This window comes from Neofelis nebulosa, chromosome 11 (assembly GCF_028018385.1).
Source record: "Neofelis nebulosa isolate mNeoNeb1 chromosome 11, mNeoNeb1.pri, whole genome shotgun sequence".
Taxonomy (NCBI): Eukaryota; Metazoa; Chordata; class Mammalia; order Carnivora; family Felidae; genus Neofelis; species Neofelis nebulosa.
In genome coordinates this window covers 26,837,949-26,857,634 of record NC_080792.1, presented here as the reverse complement: position 1 = coordinate 26,857,634, position 19,686 = coordinate 26,837,949, and the positions used below count along the sequence as shown (strand labels likewise).

The 19,686-nt window shown below is 40.0% G+C and overlaps 1 protein-coding gene across 6 annotated transcripts in view; it reads right to left on the bottom strand.

Moving 5' to 3' along the window:
* Window positions 1–6,670: 6,670 nt before the first annotated feature.
* The window catches only part of SMAD2 (SMAD family member 2), an 84,812-nt gene continuing 71,796 nt past the window's right edge, over window positions 6,671–19,686 (bottom strand). For all 6 annotated transcript variants that reach the window (XM_058692182.1, XM_058692179.1, XM_058692184.1 and 3 more), the window contains 2 exons: window positions 19,437–19,581; window positions 6,671–14,952 (listed from right to left, as the gene is read on the bottom strand). In XM_058692182.1, coding sequence (XP_058548165.1) covers window positions 14,829–14,952; window positions 19,437–19,581 — 269 coding nt within the window. In that variant the 3' untranslated portion in view covers window positions 6,671–14,828. The remainder of the gene's footprint in view (window positions 14,953–19,436; window positions 19,582–19,686) is intronic.

The following is a 19,686-nucleotide window of genomic DNA, read 5'->3' as shown; positions in this document are numbered from 1 at the left end:
AGGGCAACCATGGCAAGTGCAGGTGAGTGCAGTGGGGAGCTGGGACAGGAACCGGAGCTGGCTGGGATCCGCTAGTCTCAATCCACTTGACTGCACACAGATGAGACAGGAAGTACTCATGCAGGTTGCAAGGGAACTTTGTCTTCATTTTCCTGTTGTCTTTTAAAGTGGAGGCTGTGGGCAAAGGGGCACCTGGAATGAAAATCTGAGAAGGAATGTCTGATTGGGAGCACTCTAGACAAGCCGTGCAGAACTAACTAGGTCTCAGAGCACAGGGCTGAGGCCTGCCATAAGACACCTTTTCCTCTGAGCAGGACGCGGTGGTGAGGAGAAAGGCTTTGGAGAGTCACGGTGGGAATCACAGGGGGTCACCTAAGAGATGGTAAAGACACGGTGGGGCTTCTCAGAACCCGGAGACAAGTTCAGCTTCCTTTGAAAATTTTAGCTTCCATTCCACATTTAGTAAAGACCCAAAATACCAAAATACCAAAAATTCTTCAGGGAAGGCAGTAGAGATGGGCTGGAATGGAAAGAAATATAATTTTTTTTTCAACTGTACCTATGTATTGTTCAGAAGTTGTGGTTTTTTTATGAAAAAAATGTTCTTATATAACCATGTAGCTTAAAAAAAAAATACCCAAAGCATCTCACCATCTTTTCAGATTATATGTGAAATGCATAGTATTTCTGAACACACTTATAAGTTGGAAAAAAGACAGATCTTGACTTAATAATTGCCTAAGCAATTTATCAAAACATTAACAAGTAATCGCAAATGTTTTAATGTAACGTTACTGATTCACTTGACATCTTGAATAATCTGTATGTCCAATACACTTTCTATACTCATTATAATTGAATGCTTATTGATAGCTGATCACTAAAATTCTTTGGTTCCACTGCACAATTTTAGGATATTTAAGATAAAGGGATATTTGCTGCCAAAAATCCACTAATCAAAGTAGAAGCTCAATTTAGATACATAAAAAAAAAAAAAAATCGTGCATGAAAAGGATGTCCAAAATGTTTGTATTTAATTTCAAAGCCCAAGTTTTAAGTAAACCAACACAGATCTTTTGTGTTCCTCAAAGCAAGTAAAAAGAAATTATATTAAACGTCCACTATGGCTTGCTGAATGGGTTGATGTATTTTAAGATTTTTCTCAACGACTTTCAATAGCTCTAACTATGCTGTTAGAGAAGCTCCAAACATTTCCTGTTAAATATATATACACATCCAAAGTAAAGAATGGAAAAAACATACACCAGTGTTTTTCTCGGATTGTTATGATCTGAGTGAGGTTTTTGTTAGGCGGTTCTGTATTTCATAAAAATGGGTATATTAGAGACAACAAAGATGTTAAAAAGTCCCATTCACCGGGTTGCCAATAAGACTACAAAAAACTTTGGTGTATTTACATGAACGTGGTAATCAAAGGGAGTTGTGTGACCATTAAATGAGTGTGGGGAAGGGGCGCCCATTTAAATATATATTCAAGGAGAAATGTACTCAGTGCTCTGAGAAACCGTGGTAAATAAATGCTGGACACACAAAAGCTGAAGGCTGAGGTCAACTTTACTTTCGAGGGCTACCCAGCACAGCTGTACCACCAAAGAGAAGCTCACTTCCTAACTTCCTGCATCGCAGGGACTCAGCCTCCCCAGACAATGTTTGATACTTGCAATATAGAAATGGGCCACAGATGATTGCAGTGTTCTTTTTAAAGATTTGTGTCGGTTACAGCATACCACGATCAGTCAAGCAGATCTTTGCTAAAGCATTAGTCTTGGTGAAGCTCCCCGGAAGCACTCCATGCTTCCAAAACGGCCACCGTGCAGTACGTACAGCAGGGGTGCAGACTGCATCACCACATTTAAGTCCCACAAATGTCTTGGAAGTGGCACTAATGAATGTAAATGTTTATCATTAACATTTCTTCTTAACTGAATGCTTCCTGTTACCTCATTTGTGAGGTGGATTCTTCTAGCTCTGCACAAGCAAGGCTCAGAGTTGAGCGGGTGTGAATTCCAGTCATGTGATAACGGCGGGAGCAGCGGCGACGATGAACCTACAAGAGCGGACAGAGAACACATTCCTTTGGTTTTAACTCCCCTTCGTGGTGTACGTGAGAACAGGCGTCTACTGCATGCTCTGGGAATGAAAACACACTTGAACCAAACAGACCCCGGCTTGGGATCTCTTCAGCTTCTCCACGTGTTCCAGTCCTCACTGGCAAACAAACAGACCCATCTGACAACACGAAGCATGGGTGTGGTGGAGTGTGCATTTAGGGCCCCAGTTCTTCATCCTTCTTTGTCTCCCCCCCCCCCCCCCCAACCCCTTGCCATTTCACTCCGTGGTGACTTTCTGCTCTGAGCTTAGCCCCGTGGCTTGCTTCTGGGGAATGCTGGTCAGCATAAAGGAGGCAGACCTGAAAGGGGCTTTGTGGCCTAGGGTGCTGGTGCTGCCCTCGGCCACCTCCACACAAACATGCCTGGGCCGGCTGATGGAGGACAGGAACATAGAAGGGTTGAGTTGCCCCAGGCAGGGCCGACTTGCCTTGAGGTGAGCCAGGCAAGACCAGAAGAAGTGCCCAGATGCCCGGCCCCGAATCACTGATCAAACTCCTAAACTAAATAAATGTTTACTGCTGCACGTCACTGGACTTTTGGGGTTGTTACGCATCACTTGGGTGGCAAGAGAGAATTGTCTCGCTTGACACCTCGGAGTGTGACATGTCTCCCAACTTTTCCGAGAGAAGAAGGATCCAGGAGTAGAGACCTCACAGTTACCCTCCCCTCTCCTGCACACCATGAAGATTCAGTCATCTATCACCGAGCGCCCACTTTGGGCTAATCCCCATAGGCACTCTGAAAAGTCACTTCCTCACTTCAGGGAATCTGAGGAAACGAGAAACGTGAGGCAGTCTGATGACATGATTTATCTAATGTCACCATTAATTGGCAGAGTCAGGGCCCAAACCCAAGACCTAGTGCCATTTCCCATTACATCAGAAATGATCACCAAGGCTTCAAACTAGCAGAATGGTACTCTGTCCAAAGTCATCAAAGACAGAAAAAGTTTGTTTAAAGAACACAAGTGAGTTTTTATTCCATCATCCAAGATAACTGAAGTATTTGACCATGACAGCATTTCACCCTTACTCAGCATTCTTGTTGCCTCAATGGCCCTTAGGATAATGCTATTCCCAGCTGAGAAACACCCAGACGACCTGAGACTAAATCATATAGATCCCCTATTTCCCAGTTTTATCTTAAAGGATTTTATGTTCAACCTCCCTCTTCTTCAGCCAATCACTAAATATGTAAATTGTATATATGAAGATCAGCTGTTGCTTGGTGGGAATACTAATTAGAGAAAAATACCCCGCGTAAATATAAATTAGGGAATAGCAGAAACATAACAAACGCACCAATTTTCAAAGGCAGTCTCTTAAAGAATGTAGTAACAGGCCAGATCCTAGGACATCACCCCTGTTTGTGATTTCAGGCCTTACAAAACATACAAACAAATCCATTACATATTGTAAGATAAGGCAGTTTTCTGGGGGCTTATGTACAGGAGGTTTTAGGGGCAGAACGGGAAAGGGGGGGGGACGGGACACAGAGGAGAAAGAAGCTGACATTGGCAGATGAGGACTGCACCACGAGGGAAATTGTACAGACGTTGCTAGAAACTCCAAATTTAGTTTGCCAAATCTAGCTTGACTTTATTAACATATTTGATTTCATATGTATGTAAAATTTAAGCACCTGGATACTGAAATGGTAAGAGATGCTTTAGTTTAAAAGTAGTTAAGCTTTTAGAGTGTAACATTTTGTCAGTGGTTGTCATTTGAGTTTAAAAACTGAATTTCCTCTGCTGCGTACTTCCTTTATACAAGAATCTTGCAGTGGAAAAGTCCCCTTTGACAACTTCAGAGCATAGGAAGAAACCACAGTGGTTTGCAGGCCGCTAATTCCGTTACAGATGAAAGCATTCAATTATCTCTATAAAACTCAATTCCTTAGAAAATGTGTTTGTGATCAACTAAGTACGTTTTCAAAATGTGGTGCTACCACATGCTATTATTCAAGATTTTGATTTAAAAGTTGGAACGATGTAGCTTGTGGTTCTTGGGTAAAACGAAGACACCTCATCTGTTTTTTCAGTATGAAAGTATTCTCAACATAAAAAGGCAACCTAGAATACTTTTATTCCAGATGTTAAGCTAGGCTTGTTTAAATCTTTGTTTTTAGCCACCGCAGCCCAAACATACTTAAAAACTGCAATCATTTAGAAGGTCATCATTAGCATTAAAATCTTATTTACATGGCATGTATATTTGAAAGTGTGATCAAATATAGTCTAGAGATAAGGTAGCTCATGAATAAAACTTGAACAAGACTTAAAATCAGACTAAACTCTAGCTTAAGTTCAAGACAGGGGATCTCAATGGAGAATTCCTGTTGGGCAGTGGTTAAGGCCTCTCTGATGATTGCTACTTTTTGTCAGAAAAACCTACATACACACAACATTCTGCATAAAATCCCAGAGGGTTCTCTAGATTAATAATCTCCAGCTGTACATTGAGCAAAAAGTTGTTTCGGTTAACACACACACACACACACACACACACACACACACACACGAACGTGTTTCAACTCCCCATGCCCAAACAAGCAGCCCATACTTGGCCAGGGTTATGTTGGGTATTCTCCTATCCTTTGCGACATCCCGCTTTCGTGCACAAAGTCACAAACAAGAGTTTGGCTCCAAGACCTCATTTCGAACAGCTTCTCAAGTCCTCTCCATCCGTCCACATTCAGTGCATCCTTGAATATTGTGTTTAGACGGTATTTTGTCCATTCTCTTATCGCACATCATTCAGAAGCACCTTCTTCCTCCTCCGGGATCATCTTTCCTAAATTACTTTCAAAACTTTTTAAGCAATCTTATTACTGGATAGCATTAAGGTAGGTGCAGAGGCAGCCAACAAAACTATCGAAGACAGAACACAGAAGCGGGGGCCAATCCCTATCTCAAACTCCATTTATCCCATAACCAACCGTAAGGTCACGTAGCTTGCACTGGAGCACAGAAACACATGGTTTGTTTGCAGCTTCCTAAAGGCAGGCTTAGTCTGTTGCTGGTTATCACTGAACTTGTTACCCATTAAGTCGGATTCAATGTTCTTGCCTTCTAGTAATGTGGTTGATTTTGGAAATGTCGTCTTCCTATGTGCAAACCAACATGACATTCGCTTTTACACAAAATAACCATCAGCTAAACCGATTCTACACGTTCCCATACCTATTTATCATAGCAGAAAGTAGCTTTTATATATGCCTTTGTTCTTTGGGATTCCTACATTGGTGAACTATTCATTTTCAGGTCGGGCTCATCTTTATATGGTGATGAAGAGGAGGAAAGGAAGCTGGACAACTGCACAGGACAAGTATGTTCTTGAGTAGCAGATGAACACGGTCTTCACCCTCGGATGTATCAGGTGCTTAAAATGACAGCACTGGAATACATCATTTTGATAGTAAAAGATCTGCTTCCCAAACTAAGGGGCTTTCAATCTATTTTGAAGCAAGGGCGGGGGGGGAGGGGAAAGGATTTGCCAAATGGTGATAAAGCCCAAACATACAACATACTCCTCCCCTACTCTTCAGCCCTTTGGTGAGCATGTGCAATTATGGAGACTAGGGTAATTATGGAAATCTCCCAGTGCAGACAACCAGTGTCACTAACAGGTTAATGAGGCAGGAACGTTCCCAGGGTGAGGTGACAATGGAAAACAATCTTCTCCTGCCGTCTATCTAGTGCAGTGATGTAGTTAATGCTGGAAGATTCCTTTCACATGGTTTATAAAGTTCCATGGAGTAGCAATTTAAGTAGGATTCGTTTAAATAGGTTTCTACCAATTCAAGATTGTTGATGCAACCATGCTAGCTCCTAGACTGTTCAATGCCAAGCAGAGTAGCACGTACTTCCGCTTGTGAAGTCCCTTTTGTTACATCCTAAAGCGCGTCTGTCTTAAATGATTTGAAGAGAGCAGTCTGCTAACCAGAAGTATTGATTCATCCTAGGAGCTGAGCTCTTGCAAGGCACAGAGGAATTGGCTCATCTAAAAAGTTTTTAGCGTTTTCAATTATTTTGTGGCACTATAATTATGAGTAAGCTGTGGCTTACTCTTTTTTCAATGGAATCTTGCTTAAAAGGTTTTTGTTGTTGTTGTTTTTGCTAGGAGTACATTTTGAGAGTAAATGTGAATTTCCCCTTCTTGTCTGTTTTGTTTACAGCAGTTGATACGCATTGGAGATCATTAATTTGGCACAAGCAGGCTCTGAAAGAAACTAAACCGTGTAACTTACCGGCACTGGGGGGGTATGTGTTATGGGTGTGCTGTGGGGTGTAATATCAAGCAGTGTGTATCTGTCTGCCAGGGGAGTAGAATAAACTTTTTATACAAAACTTAAAGAAAAAGATGAACTCTTCGTATCATACTTCCATTATGTGAAACACACACAATTTTTTTTTTGTTTCCATATAATTTAGGGCATGGACAGCAAAATATAATCCCCTCTAAGAAAGATCAGTTTAAGTTAAAATCAATTAAAACAATTAAGAATCAGTCCCATAATAACATGGTAAACAACTCAAATGGCTTTTTTTCTTTAATGCTAGGAAAAATGTTCACCTTTCAATGGTGAAAGTACTGTTAACACAGGTAGAGAGCAAACAAGGTAAAAAGTGAGAGCACATACAGACACACACAAATATATATAAAAATTGACCAGAAATCACAGGACATTTAAGCAATGTTTTCTTAAGTAGAACTATTTTTTTTTTGTACTTTAAATAGACTAAAATATTTGGTGTGGGCGAGGGGAAGGAAATCAGTATTTCACAATTTTAACTTGAAAACCAGCTGCAATAAAGCCTCAGCTCATCGTTTAAAAAAGAAAAAAATGGAACCACATCATACTTTTGACAACCATAGGATTAAAGCTTACAAAGAACACACCTACCATCTACATCACAGTGCACAGAGGACGCAGGCTCCGAGGACTACCACAGGGAAACGACGACAGACTGCATCCCTCATATGTTGCATTACAAAATTAATGCTGTATTAGAAAAATCTCACCTCCCGTGCTTGGCGCTCTAGCTGGTAAACACCTGAGGGGTAGGGGGCTACCAAAACTGAGGGCACCGCTCAGTCTGGATCCGGACACCCACTTTCTTCCCCTGCCATTGGCCGATGCATTTAGTAATCTCAATACAACAGTCACTGAGAATCAACACTACATTCTGGCCTCTTGAGCAGGACAGTCTGCAGAATGTAGCAGAGGCTAGAGCATCCAAGGCCGTATTTTCTCTCAAGCGAGGAGAAATCCACAATACCACTCAGTTTTCTCTTACTGTGAAACATGTAAATCTCAGATTAGCTTTAACCCCATAAAGACATGATTTGTACTTCCATATACACACAGGTTCTGAAGAACTTAGCTATCTAGTTGCCTCTTCTGTTTCATTAGCCCCCTGGTTACCTTCCGTGGATTACTAAGTGTGAAGTCTCACCACCTCGTTGGCGCCATTTGCTGTTATTTGTTATGAATCTCACGTTCCGTCCACAGTAGTAAGTGACTGGAGGACACACATCCAAGTATCAGCAATGTTGACAAGCCCTAAGGCAGCTGAACTTAACTGTAACCATCACAATGTTTTAGGGAGTGAGGGTTAGTCGTAAGAACACCTAGGGTGACAGTTCTTCCCGGCGCACCCAGGACTTTCCCAGGTTTGGAACTGAAAGTCCTGTACGCAGGGAACATCTCAGTCCCAAGTGTCCCAGGGCCGTCGGTCACACTGAGAACACTGCTCACTCTTCTCCTCGTATCCCTAGGTAGAAGGTAAGAATTTTCAAGATCGTAAAGCTACCTATGAGGACATCAGCTCAAAAAACACTTTTAGGGCATCGCTTACGGCAAGCTCCTAGAAGTCCATGGATTCTTTATTTAATGGTGTCCATTATAAGAACAGCTGGTGGTACCTAAGCAAATTAGTGGTCAGTGTATAAAAGTTCATTCTTGAAACCTGTTTTCAGACAAATCCTCTAAAGCTTCTTCTCGTTTGGTCCAGTTATATAGTATTTCACTGAATCTTTCTGAGATTTTCAGAGCTAAATGAATAATTCAGTTTTATATGTCTTTTCATTTTCTTTTTTTAGGTGAAAACACTCTTTGCCAACTATTTCCCACATTCTTGCTCCATATATTGAAAAGACTGCCAACTGGAGATACTCCCCTCAGATTACAAAGGCCCGGAATTGTTACTTTTTACAGCGTTCTGCCAGAAGGTCTGGCCTTGGGAAGTGATGGCAAAGAGTATTCTCAGATATGAACATTTTTATTTTGCCTACAACGCTGTGATCTAGTTCAACAACTGCACATCTGCTTTCGGCGTAATCTCTAGTTTTTCTTGTTTTGCCCTCTTGTGTAAAAATGGTTCGTGTCACAGCTTCACTATCGCTAATAAAAAGATATAAATATTTATGCCTTAAATGTCAGGGTCAGAAAAGCAACAATGAAGCCTGAGGTAAAGTTGGTCTAAAAAGTGACCAATTTGGGTTCTGTGTCTTGCCAAGAAACAGGATTTTTAAAATTAAATCTATGCAGATTACCTACTTGCTACATGTGATGATTTCCCCCAATTTAAACTAATCTGTGTGTATGGTAGTTACACAAACCAACAAATGAATACATTCTTAAAGCAGGTACATACATTCACCAGAAAAGCACCCTATTCTCACCAATGTACTCTTTTGTTTGAACAATCCAAGAACGTGAATGACGAGACCGACATATTTCTTAAGGGACTTACTGAAAAAAGGAAAATGAAAATCTCTTTGGAAGAGACTTTTAGTAAGACTTCTATCCCTACAGACAGATGCTGAGAATCAACTTTCTGCTACGGCATTGTAAAGGGTAGAACTTAATATAGAACCAGAAATATGGCAAGTTATCTAGTGACTAACAGTGTAAAATAGCCAAAAGCTTTAAAGCCACAGAGAGAAAGAAGAAAAGTGGAGTGTGAAACGCAAAATACATAATGAAGTATTTTTCGAGGTCTAAGACTTCACTTTTGTTCTTATATCAGTATATTATGGATTTCATGGTTCAATAAATGATCATCTTTAATTAGAAATAGGAAGTAAATCCTTAACTTCTCACTGAACATTCTGGAGAAACAAAGAGCTTTCTTTCTTTCTTTTTTTTTTTTTTTTTTTTGAAGGGTAGGAGAAGATGATTTTGCAGGATTTTTTTTGGAGAAAAATCTATACGTCCTTTGTGTGGTGCTAACGAATCCTTCTCACTCCCATCAACAGCAGCATTATTCTTCCAAGGGCCCTTCTGTCTCCACCAGTGCTTGAAATGTGTGGTCTATTACAGATCTCATGGCAGCAAACCAATGGACACTGAAGTTAACTTAGGCTAACACACTCTGGTCAGGAGTCTGTGAATCAGAGATGACCCAAAGAACTTTGGAAAATCCATTTCTGTTGAGCACAGCTAAGAAAGTCAGGTCTGAACCACCTTCAGGCTGCCCTTAACTACAGGAGAACTTAACTTGGTAGTGCTACCTCCCAGGTATCTTAAGCAGCTCAGCAATCTTAAGCTAAGACGAAAACAGAGGATGACAATCTGACACTTAAAAAAAAAAGTTAACCCTACTCTAGTACCTTCCAGAGACCACTGGATGTATAATAATTTAATCAGTGGGTGTCTATCGTAGTTTTACTTGATGTTAAAGAATTCCAGTTATGATTCTTCATTATCAAGCTGCCTAAAATGGCATACTAACCAAACCGCCAATCAGGACTCTGGCAGAATAAATAAATTACTCCGAAGGTCTGAAAAGAAAATGTCTGCAAGCAAATTAAGGAACTCTCAGTGAGATCTGAGATTTAAACAACAGAATTACTCCGTGATGCTAAAATGTAAGCAGATAAATGACCCCTACTGTTAAGGTTTTCCTAGGAGTGTGTATGTATCTATAAATCCATACACACACACAATAGAATTTATTTCCTACTAAAAAGATTTAAGGCAGTTATGCTATATATAAAGTTAGCTATAATATCCAAGATAAAACCGCTCCTATTCAAAAAATTACAAGAAATTATTCAAGAAATTAGACAAGTTCTTACCATAAAGGCTATCATGAGGCTGTCTATATCTAGTATAGCTGACGTTTCCTGGTTGAGGCTCCAAACACAGGAATTCCACTCCAAGAGATGATTTGTCCCTCAATCCCCACACATAAAAGGTAGTCTGAACACATAAAATATTCATGAAAGCTTGAAAAGACATAAAAGGAACTCAACAGTAGGATTCTGACCACCTCTAGAGACCACTCACTATCGTCATTACTCTTGATCGTACTAACAACAACCCAATACGCTCCAAGGTGGAAATGGGCTGGTATTAGAGGAAAATCATTGGCTGCAACTGCTGGAAAAGTTCCTAATCCTAAACATAATTTAAAATAGAATCTGTAATTCATGCTATTTACTAGTCACAAAGACATTTAACTGGAGAGAATTTCTCAGCCATCTGTTAAGATTTAAGTGATTGACCAACTGGAACAACATCAACCTTCAACGGTGAATTAGGACCCTGGGTATGAAAAGCACCATCGTTTTTGGTCTTTAGTAAAGGTCAATGGAGAGAAACATTCTGATGTCTGCAGATAAAACATGGTTGGCAAGAGGGCAGCCAGCAAGAACACTAGGGATACGTTCTGTCATGAGAAAGGGAGGAAGGATACAATTCAGTTGATGAATTATCAAGAATTTAGCAGAGTAAAGCTCATGAAGGAAAGAAACTGGGCAAAAATTTGTCACGTCTAAACACTGGTGAGTTGGATCAGAGTAAGAGAAAAGATCACATGTTGCTTACGTCCACAGACTACCTAGTTATCTACAGAGACAGAGGAGATGGTGTGGAAGGGGGCAGTCTGTGAAATTATCATGTATAGCCATGAAAGCAAGTGGACATAAAGGCGAATTTTAAGCAAAGTGAACATTCTCTTGCATTACTTTATAACTCACCATCAACCAGACTGGGGAGGGTGCTGATTACTGAATAAATGCTCAAAAGCATTTTTGCGGGGGGGGGGGGGGGGGGGGAGAGACAGATCTTAAAGGTATATTTGGACATCTTTTGGAAGAGGTAGAGAAACCAACTGGGTATATATAATCCTTTCCTTGATTTCAATTAGCAAGAGACCAGACTGATTGTTCTTCACCTTCAGTGTCTTAGTCTTCATTAAAACTGACCTAAAAGGCACAAATAAACTGAAATTAAAGTAATTTTAACAAAGGAGAAAATCGGACACATTTAAAGGCAGAAGAATCAAGCAAAGTTGGATATGGTTTAAAGTTAAACAAACAAACTAGGTATTAAACAATTTGCAATTATATACTTGGGATACAGAATTAAGAGTACAGAATACGAATATTTAGCTTTTGAGAAAAATTAGGCAGTTTTCCTTCTGGCAAAGTGGCAGGTCCTGAGAGAAGGAGTAATAACTCCACAGCTTGAGGGCCAGGACTAAATCCCAGTCATCTTTTCACTACTGAGCACCTTCCACCGTGGCTGGATAAAGAGCAGACATCAGTAAATGTTTACGGAATTAATGGATAGCATGCTGTATAATTAGTATAACTGGCGTTAGCTCAAACCAAATCAGGAAGGTTCCCTGAAGTAGGAGAAAAGAACACAGGTAGGGTTGTTCCAAAAAAGTGGGCCGAAGTCCAGTCATGTGTTCTAATCCTAAACAGTGCTTACACAGACTTTTCAACTTTTTTTTTTAAAGCAGTAAAACTCTTTTTTAAAAAGAAATCTATAATAGAACTCCATTATAGGATAAAAACGAAGCTGTCACTGGTTAAACCAAAGTCAGTGGGAACGTCACCAGCCTCTGATTCCCTACAACGTCTCTCTATGGACTCTGCTGTGCAAACCACCATCCATCTTAGAAATGTGACAGAAAATACGTTCACTCAGTTCTCATGTGAAACAGAGAAAATTACCGGCGCTGTGGAGGGGGAATTCTAAATAATGTTGCTAACTTAAATAAAGACAAAATTCAACAGACAGGAGAACTTATCACTCAGAAGAATGAAAACAACCCCAATGAGGGGAGGCGGGGGACAGGGAACCAACAAAAATTAGGCCGCAGCAGACAAAACAGAATGTAAACACAGCATCTCCTTAAAAAGCACGTAAAGTCATCGAATGCCAACAGAGTCAACTGCCCGACAGGTGCAAGGTCCCAGTACTACAGGTATTTCCAAAGAGCTGAGTCTCAGTTTAATGTTGCAGAGAAGAATCCCAACACGGTTGCAGAGATGTCATCACTCCTGAGACGCTAGAGCTGGCACTGCTCCACTTGACACATCGGCGCAAGAGCAGCTGATTACCAGGACCTTCTACCACTTTCAAGGTTGTTCTCTGTCCCTGGAACTGCTCCCCAACATCACCCCAAGTTCTCAAGTAAGCTCAACTCTTCCAAAGGGGCAGAGGCTGGTCTGGGTTATCTCCAGCCGGCCTGACAGTGGTCATACCTGAACACACGAAGCCATCTATCACAAAGTAAGGCCACCCTCAACTCTTACAAATTATAGAACCCTTCTGATCCTCGAGTTTGGATCTGTGCAGAGACTTCAACATAAGCATTAATACTCAATAGTGAGTTTCCTTCAAAATGAGCCTTTGCATTTGACGTCGTTCTCTTGGCCAGGAAGGCCGATCTCCCTGGCTCTCCGCCATGGCTTACTCCCTTCTCACATCAAATGTCAGCTCGAGCATCACTTCCTTAGAGAAGCCTTCCCTGCCATGCTCTACCACAGTACCCTGTTTATCTCCTTCATAGACAAATAAGCTCATTAAGGGTCACAGTAACTGATGTCTCAGCCAAGGCAGGGACCAGATTTGTCTTGTTCACCTTTACCCAAGGCAAAGAGAGTTCCTGGCACACGTAACAGGTGAACAGTAAGTATTCGTTGAAAGAATAAAAAATTACCATACCAGGTTTACATGAACACATACGTGTACACACAAATACAGGAAAATGGGGGAATATCTAATAGGAAACAATCAAATACTGAGAGTCCTGAAAAGGATACCTACAGAGACAGCTAAACATGGTTTCAAAGAACAAGTACCAAAGGTGTCTATCTTCAAAAATATGAAAATTTACTAGAAGGGGGTCAGGAGTGGCTGTTTCCCACTTCTAAAGAGACGCAAACAAGAACTGTTTAAACTGCAGACTTAACATTAGACGTAAGGATTATCTGCTGCTGCATGGACTACAAACAGAGCGTCTGGAACCTCCTCTCATGGCAGAGCATAAAACGTCAGCGGGTATAATAGTCAACCACATTTTCAGGATTAGTTAAGAACACCTCCGACTGTAGGTAATTATAAGCTAAAAAAGCTTGCTAAACTGCTTCTCCCCCAATTTTTAAAATTCTCAATTCACAATTAGGTAAAATAACACTTTATAAATTTAATACAACATACTTTAAAAACAAATGGCCCTTATCTGCTGATCATACCTCAGCATCACTTTTGTGGGTATTGTGCAGAAGCAATTACATTTACAAAAAGGTCCATTTCATAATACAACCTGGTAACTAAATCACACGAAACTCAAAGAGCCCTAGGTCTGCTATTGAAGTATTTTAAAATAGCTTTTAAAAAAGAGTGTTTGTATTTAGAGACTGGCTTTAAAAAAAAAAAAAAAAAAAAAAAAAAGGATAAATATAGTGAAATAACTGTAGCATATCCCTGAAAACAATTATACTGCCATTTGCGTTTTTATGAGGTGCAAGGATAAATCACCAGACTGCTTGGTTACGCAAGTCAATTACTATCCGTTGAAATTCGCTGCGAGACGGAGGGGTTTATTCCATATGAATTCGCACTGTGCCCCAGAATTAACTGGTGCTGGCAGTATCAGTGCCACCATTTCAGTGATGGATGTCATGCTACACAGTTTTGGTATCAGGGCAAAAGCGGGAACGGAGAAGAGGTCTGGGAGGTCTGGGAAGATTTTCTGCAAAGTTTCGTTACAGTGAGATTTAGCAGTAAGTAACACAAAAAGAATGACTGTTTAAGACCCACTGAACACATTAAGGTCAAGGATTTCAAAAGTTAATCCACTTTTCTTCCCCCAAGAGTTTATTTTTGGTAAAAGGCAGAAAAATTAGTTTTTCTACAAGGGAAATCTGCTTCTAAATGATAATTTGAAAATCTTGATATATATTATATATTAAAAAAGACACACAAAAATAACGGAGAAGTGGGAATAACAGATTAGGTACTGTAACTTTATAAAGGCTTGCCTAAATCAAGAAGCAGCACACACACACCTAATTTCTGCAAACTAAAAATGTATATAAACAGCACAATACTGTGATACTGGATCATGATACATTACCTGTACACATAACTACTACTGTTATTAATAAACCTTTGGGACACTCAGTTTTAGGCCCAACAAGACATCAGTCAAGTCTTTAAAATCTTCTCTTTCTCCTTTATGGGAGAGTATTTCTAGACACTAATTTTCCCATCTAATATTCGAATATAGGAAACCGATTCCACAAGGTGCTTTAATTGACGAGGCCTCAAGTGCTGTTTTCTCTCTGGAATTTTTGGACAGTAAACAGTCCGTGGGGACCACACACAAATACTATGACAGAAGAGTTGTTACGTTAAGTCTTTTGATGGCGCTTGACTGGTGCCGAGGCTTTAGGACATGCTTGAACAACGCACTGAAGGGGATCCCATCTGAGTTAACACTTTGTCCAACCACTGCAGAGGCCCATTCAGATGAAGTTCGATCCAGCAAGGAGTGCTTGTTACCGTCTGCCTTCTATTTAAGAGAATACAAGAAAATAATTATGAAATGAAAAGAACATGGCTATGTTTAGTTAGCTACATGCATTAAGAATTCAGATAAATTAAAAGGCTGTATATACTAAAACCTACATCCTTTTGAACAAGCATTCAGTCTGGATAGCGATTACTTTGAAAACGATTTAATCCTCAAAGTCTAACAAAATACTTCTAATGACTTTTTATTTTATTTATTTATTTTTGCTTTTAAAGAGATGAACAAAAACATCTTTTTCTCTTCAGATTAAAATTAGGACGGTGACCTGACTATTTACCATCCAAAATGAGACACCTTTAAGAGGAAATCAGGGGTGCTTGGGTGGCTCAGTTGGTCAAGCATCCAACTTCCGCTCAGGTCATGATCTCACAGTGGGTTTGAGCCCCGCGTTGGGCTCTGCGCTGACAGCTCAGAGCCTGGAGCCTGCTTCAGATTCTGTTTCCCTCTCTCTCTCTGCCCCTCCCCCGCTTGTGCGCACACGCTCTCACTCTCTCTCTCTCTAACTCTAAAAAATAAATAAATATTTTTAAAAAAAACAGTGAATGTAGTCACTATTAATAATCATGCTAGGACAAGAGACTCCAACCAGACTGCCCCCAAGCAAACCAGAATATACCTTACTTACTATTCAACCATAGAACAGAGGATATTCAAATACCAAAGAAAGACTAAATGGAACAGGGCTCAAATTTCAAGTATACCAAAACAAAACAGAATTCTGACCTAAGCTTATCATAGAATGTTAAGAGTTGGAGTTCAGCTTTTCCCTGACAAAGCCAAAGAAAAACATCCCTGTTAGAAACATCATGTAGGCTTTTAATAAGAAACACCTCTAGTACCTCGACATAATGGGAGACTCTGGGAATAACAAATTGTTCAATGACACTCTGTCACTTGCACATACTGATTTTAGTTTTTATTTATTATATACAGTAAGTTGGTGAGTCTGCTTGCTTCTTAGCATGACAGCCCTTCAAACATGGGAAAAGGCCGTTATCAACTCTTCATCTCCAAGCGACACATGCTCAATGAATTTAAAACTGTATTTCAAAGGATGTGGTTTTCTGTAGCAGATGGTGTCAGTGCCCCACTAGCACCTTGGGATTTTTCAGTGTTGTCTAGCCAACTTCCAACTGCATGTATCTGAATTTCGGTGCCTGAGAACTTCTCTGCTCTGGCCACACGTGTATCAGACCGCAAGTGCTAGGAAATAACCTCCCTGGAGCAGCCCTCAACCAATGACAGGGGGGTTGGCATTTAAATGTCCAGTTTCCTTTCCTTCTGGGTCAGATAATTCTGTACGTTCGTTACTATTTCCCAAGTTTCCCTGGCGGAAAAAGCTCTAATGACCCACCCAATATAGTAGATGGCTTAATAATGGTATTGGCCGCCTTCCCTCCCCTACCTCACTTCCCTACTTCCTCCTTCCTTACCAGTGTTTCCTCCATTTCCTGAATAAACTCCTTGCATTTGAATCCTTGTCTCAGGGTCTGAGACGTACACTAAGACATGCTGATATGTGATCATTCCTAAAACATGACACACGGAACACAATACAACAGTCTCAAATCTGATCTGCACAGACTCAGTGTCTTATTTTGACTTAGATACTACATTTTGGTCGATGCAGCCTAAAACTGCACTGGCACATTTCACAAGTCCACTCACGTTATCCATGAGGCAGAGGCAAGACTGACCCTTCTTCATTTTCCCCTCTGTTCTCTGTTGTTCTTCACATAAAGTTTCCCCTGCCTTCTATCTCTCCCTCAGATCAGGCATTCTGCAGGATTTTGCCAGGATCCCTTTTAATTTTGATCCCGTCATTTGTGGACTTCTAGGTATTTCTCAGTTTGTTTTGAATCAGATCATTCATTACTAGATTAGTTTAACCTTAGGGAATAATTCTTAATCCGGGTCACTGAATGGGAAGTAAGTAGGTTTAAGAAGGTTGTCACTGTACGTATGTGGGCACAGAAATGCACCCGAGAACTTCTTTATCCCCCTATTTACTCACTTCAGTATCAATCCACTGAACTCAGGTATATTTCTCAATTAAGTATCAATTCTTTGCACATCTGTATTTCCTGTTCACGATAATTCCTGATTTTTTTTTTTTTTTTTTTTAATGTTGGCAAACATGCTGGCATTTTAAGAAACTGAAAGGTAGTTTTAGAAATGTAACCATTAGCTCTACCTCCTCAGCTCCACTGTCAATAAGGATAAAAGGTTCCTGGTAACTGCCAATAGTTCACAGATAGGAGTATTTGACATTATTGTTAAAGGAAATGTTAAAGGAAACTACTTTATTACCCAAGGTAGATCTATCGGACTTTACGCAAATAAAAACATACTGTGTGTTACTGCTTCTCGTAATTACAGATTTTAAATTCTCTCTGAGTTAATGAACGGCAGAGTCCGCCATGCATGAAGGGCAGTACCTCTCTCCACCAATTAAAGCTGTGGTTAGCAGGAGACCTACGGACATATGTGGAATTCTCCCTGAGCTCTACAGTTCACATTGAATTCCGCTAAATTTCTGCTCCCATGTTCTGTAATATTCTAATCTTTTGAAGAAAAAAACGTGTGACCTAAAAGCCTGGTATCAGATAGTAACCATTTAAATTTAAATTTTAATATCAACTCAGGTCAATTTAAGTCCAAGGCAAAAAGGAACTCGGCATTCTTTAAAGGCATCATATGTCAAAAGGGAAATGATTAAAACAAAAGAGAAAAGTCACAAAATTAGTTATTCTACCAATAGAACTTGGACAAAATAATGACAAGTCTTCATTCTAGGATATAAACATGTAACACACTATATATTTCTTATAAAAACATTTGACCAGCCGACCTCAAGTCTCATGATCCCAAGAGGCACACACCTCCCAAAATTTGTTCAAGACACAGAATCCGGTCCAAATGAAATGAAATACATTCTGAAGAAGGGCCCAAACTACTGGACGAAACAGGACAGGAATACTATTACTACACTATATGAGTATTTTCATACGCAGGCATTCAGAGAGTGAGGAGTATGAGCGGCAGAAAGGCTAAGTATTTTACTTAAAATTCTAGCCTTAACTATGCTGAGGAAGTCTTTGCTTCCTCTGATGTGGAATTCAATCCACTGTTTAATTTGGTAATAACTTAATCTATCTTATCCCCTGCTGACACATTAGCCTTTGTAAAACTCAATTACGTGACTGTTACTACTACCCTCGGAGAGGGGGCTAAAAGTCAAGGAGAGCTTTCGTCAGGTCCCCCGTCTCCGCCACTTACAGTGCATCCCTGGGCAAATCATCAAACCTTTTCTAAGCCTGTTTCCAAATAAGCATTCGTTTGAACCACTTTTTGCAACCTTATTAAAAAAAAAAAAAAAAAAAAAAAAAGGGAACAGAAACAGTCAATTCTTAGCCATGCTGAAATGAGTGAGATATTGCATTTAAAACAGAGGACAAGACCATGGGGAAGGGGAAAAATATTTATATAAGTATAAATATAAATATAAATATAAATATAAATATAAATATAAATATAAATATAAATATAAATATAAATATAAATATAAATATAAATATAAATATAAATATAAATATATAGTTACAAACAGGGAGGGAGCCAAACCATAAGAGACGTTTAAATACAGAGAACATACTGAGGATCAAGGGAGTGGCGGGGGTCGGGGAACGGGTGTGTGTGGAGATGGGCATCGAGGAGGGCATTTGTTGGGATGAGCACTGGGTGTTTTATAAAGTAAGTGATAAACCACGGGAATCTATTCCTGAAGCTAAGAGCACACCGTATACACTAGGTGTTAGCTAACCTGACAATAAATTATATAATAAATAAACAAATAAATAAAATTAAAAAACAAAAACAAAAACAAAAAACACAGCACAGTGCCTGGCCCCTAACAAGTACCCCCTTCTATTACTGAATAAAGTTCTACCTCTTAACCTTATATTCAACTGGTCAACTTGTCTGTCCAGCCGCCTTCTCCTTTACCTTCCATACTCCAGTTGACACGGAACTGGATTCTGTTGCCAGGATCACTGTGGCCCAACCCTTCAACCCCTAACTGAAATCCTACGCATCTTTCCGAATCCAGACCATGTGGCATCTCTATCAGAAGAAGCCTTCCCAGAGCCTCAGTGAAAGCGCCTCTCCTTCCATGTACTGACATAGCCTTCAAATATACCCCTTTTATGGTATTTAACACCCTGCATTACGTTACAGCGCATGTCTGCACAGGTTCTAATTCTGTCTTCTACACTGCCAGCATAGGAACTGGCAGCAGTTTTGAACGTAGAGACCTCCAACTCCCTTTTGTGATTTTGCATATGCTCTGCTGACTCCATAACCTTAAGGAAAATAGATCCGTGTGAACTCCAGAAGACACAAAGAATGGGGGAGAAAAGAATCAAACATTGTGGAAACTGAAGAACTGAATATGCATTTCATACCGGTATTCTGCTCCCCACCCTTTCACAAAACTCATTCTTATGGTGCACATTCTAGTTAGTTGATACACGGCTTCAAAACCCTGATTGACAGACTGAGCCAGAAGAGCAGCAAATTCCTGGTTGTTGAAGATCTTCAGATTACAGCCTACGATTGAAAAAAGTAAAAAAAAAAAAAAAAAAAAAAATACTGTGTGAAAAGAATATCATGATCAAGAAAATAATTTTAAAGGGGCTACAGATCTTAAAATGC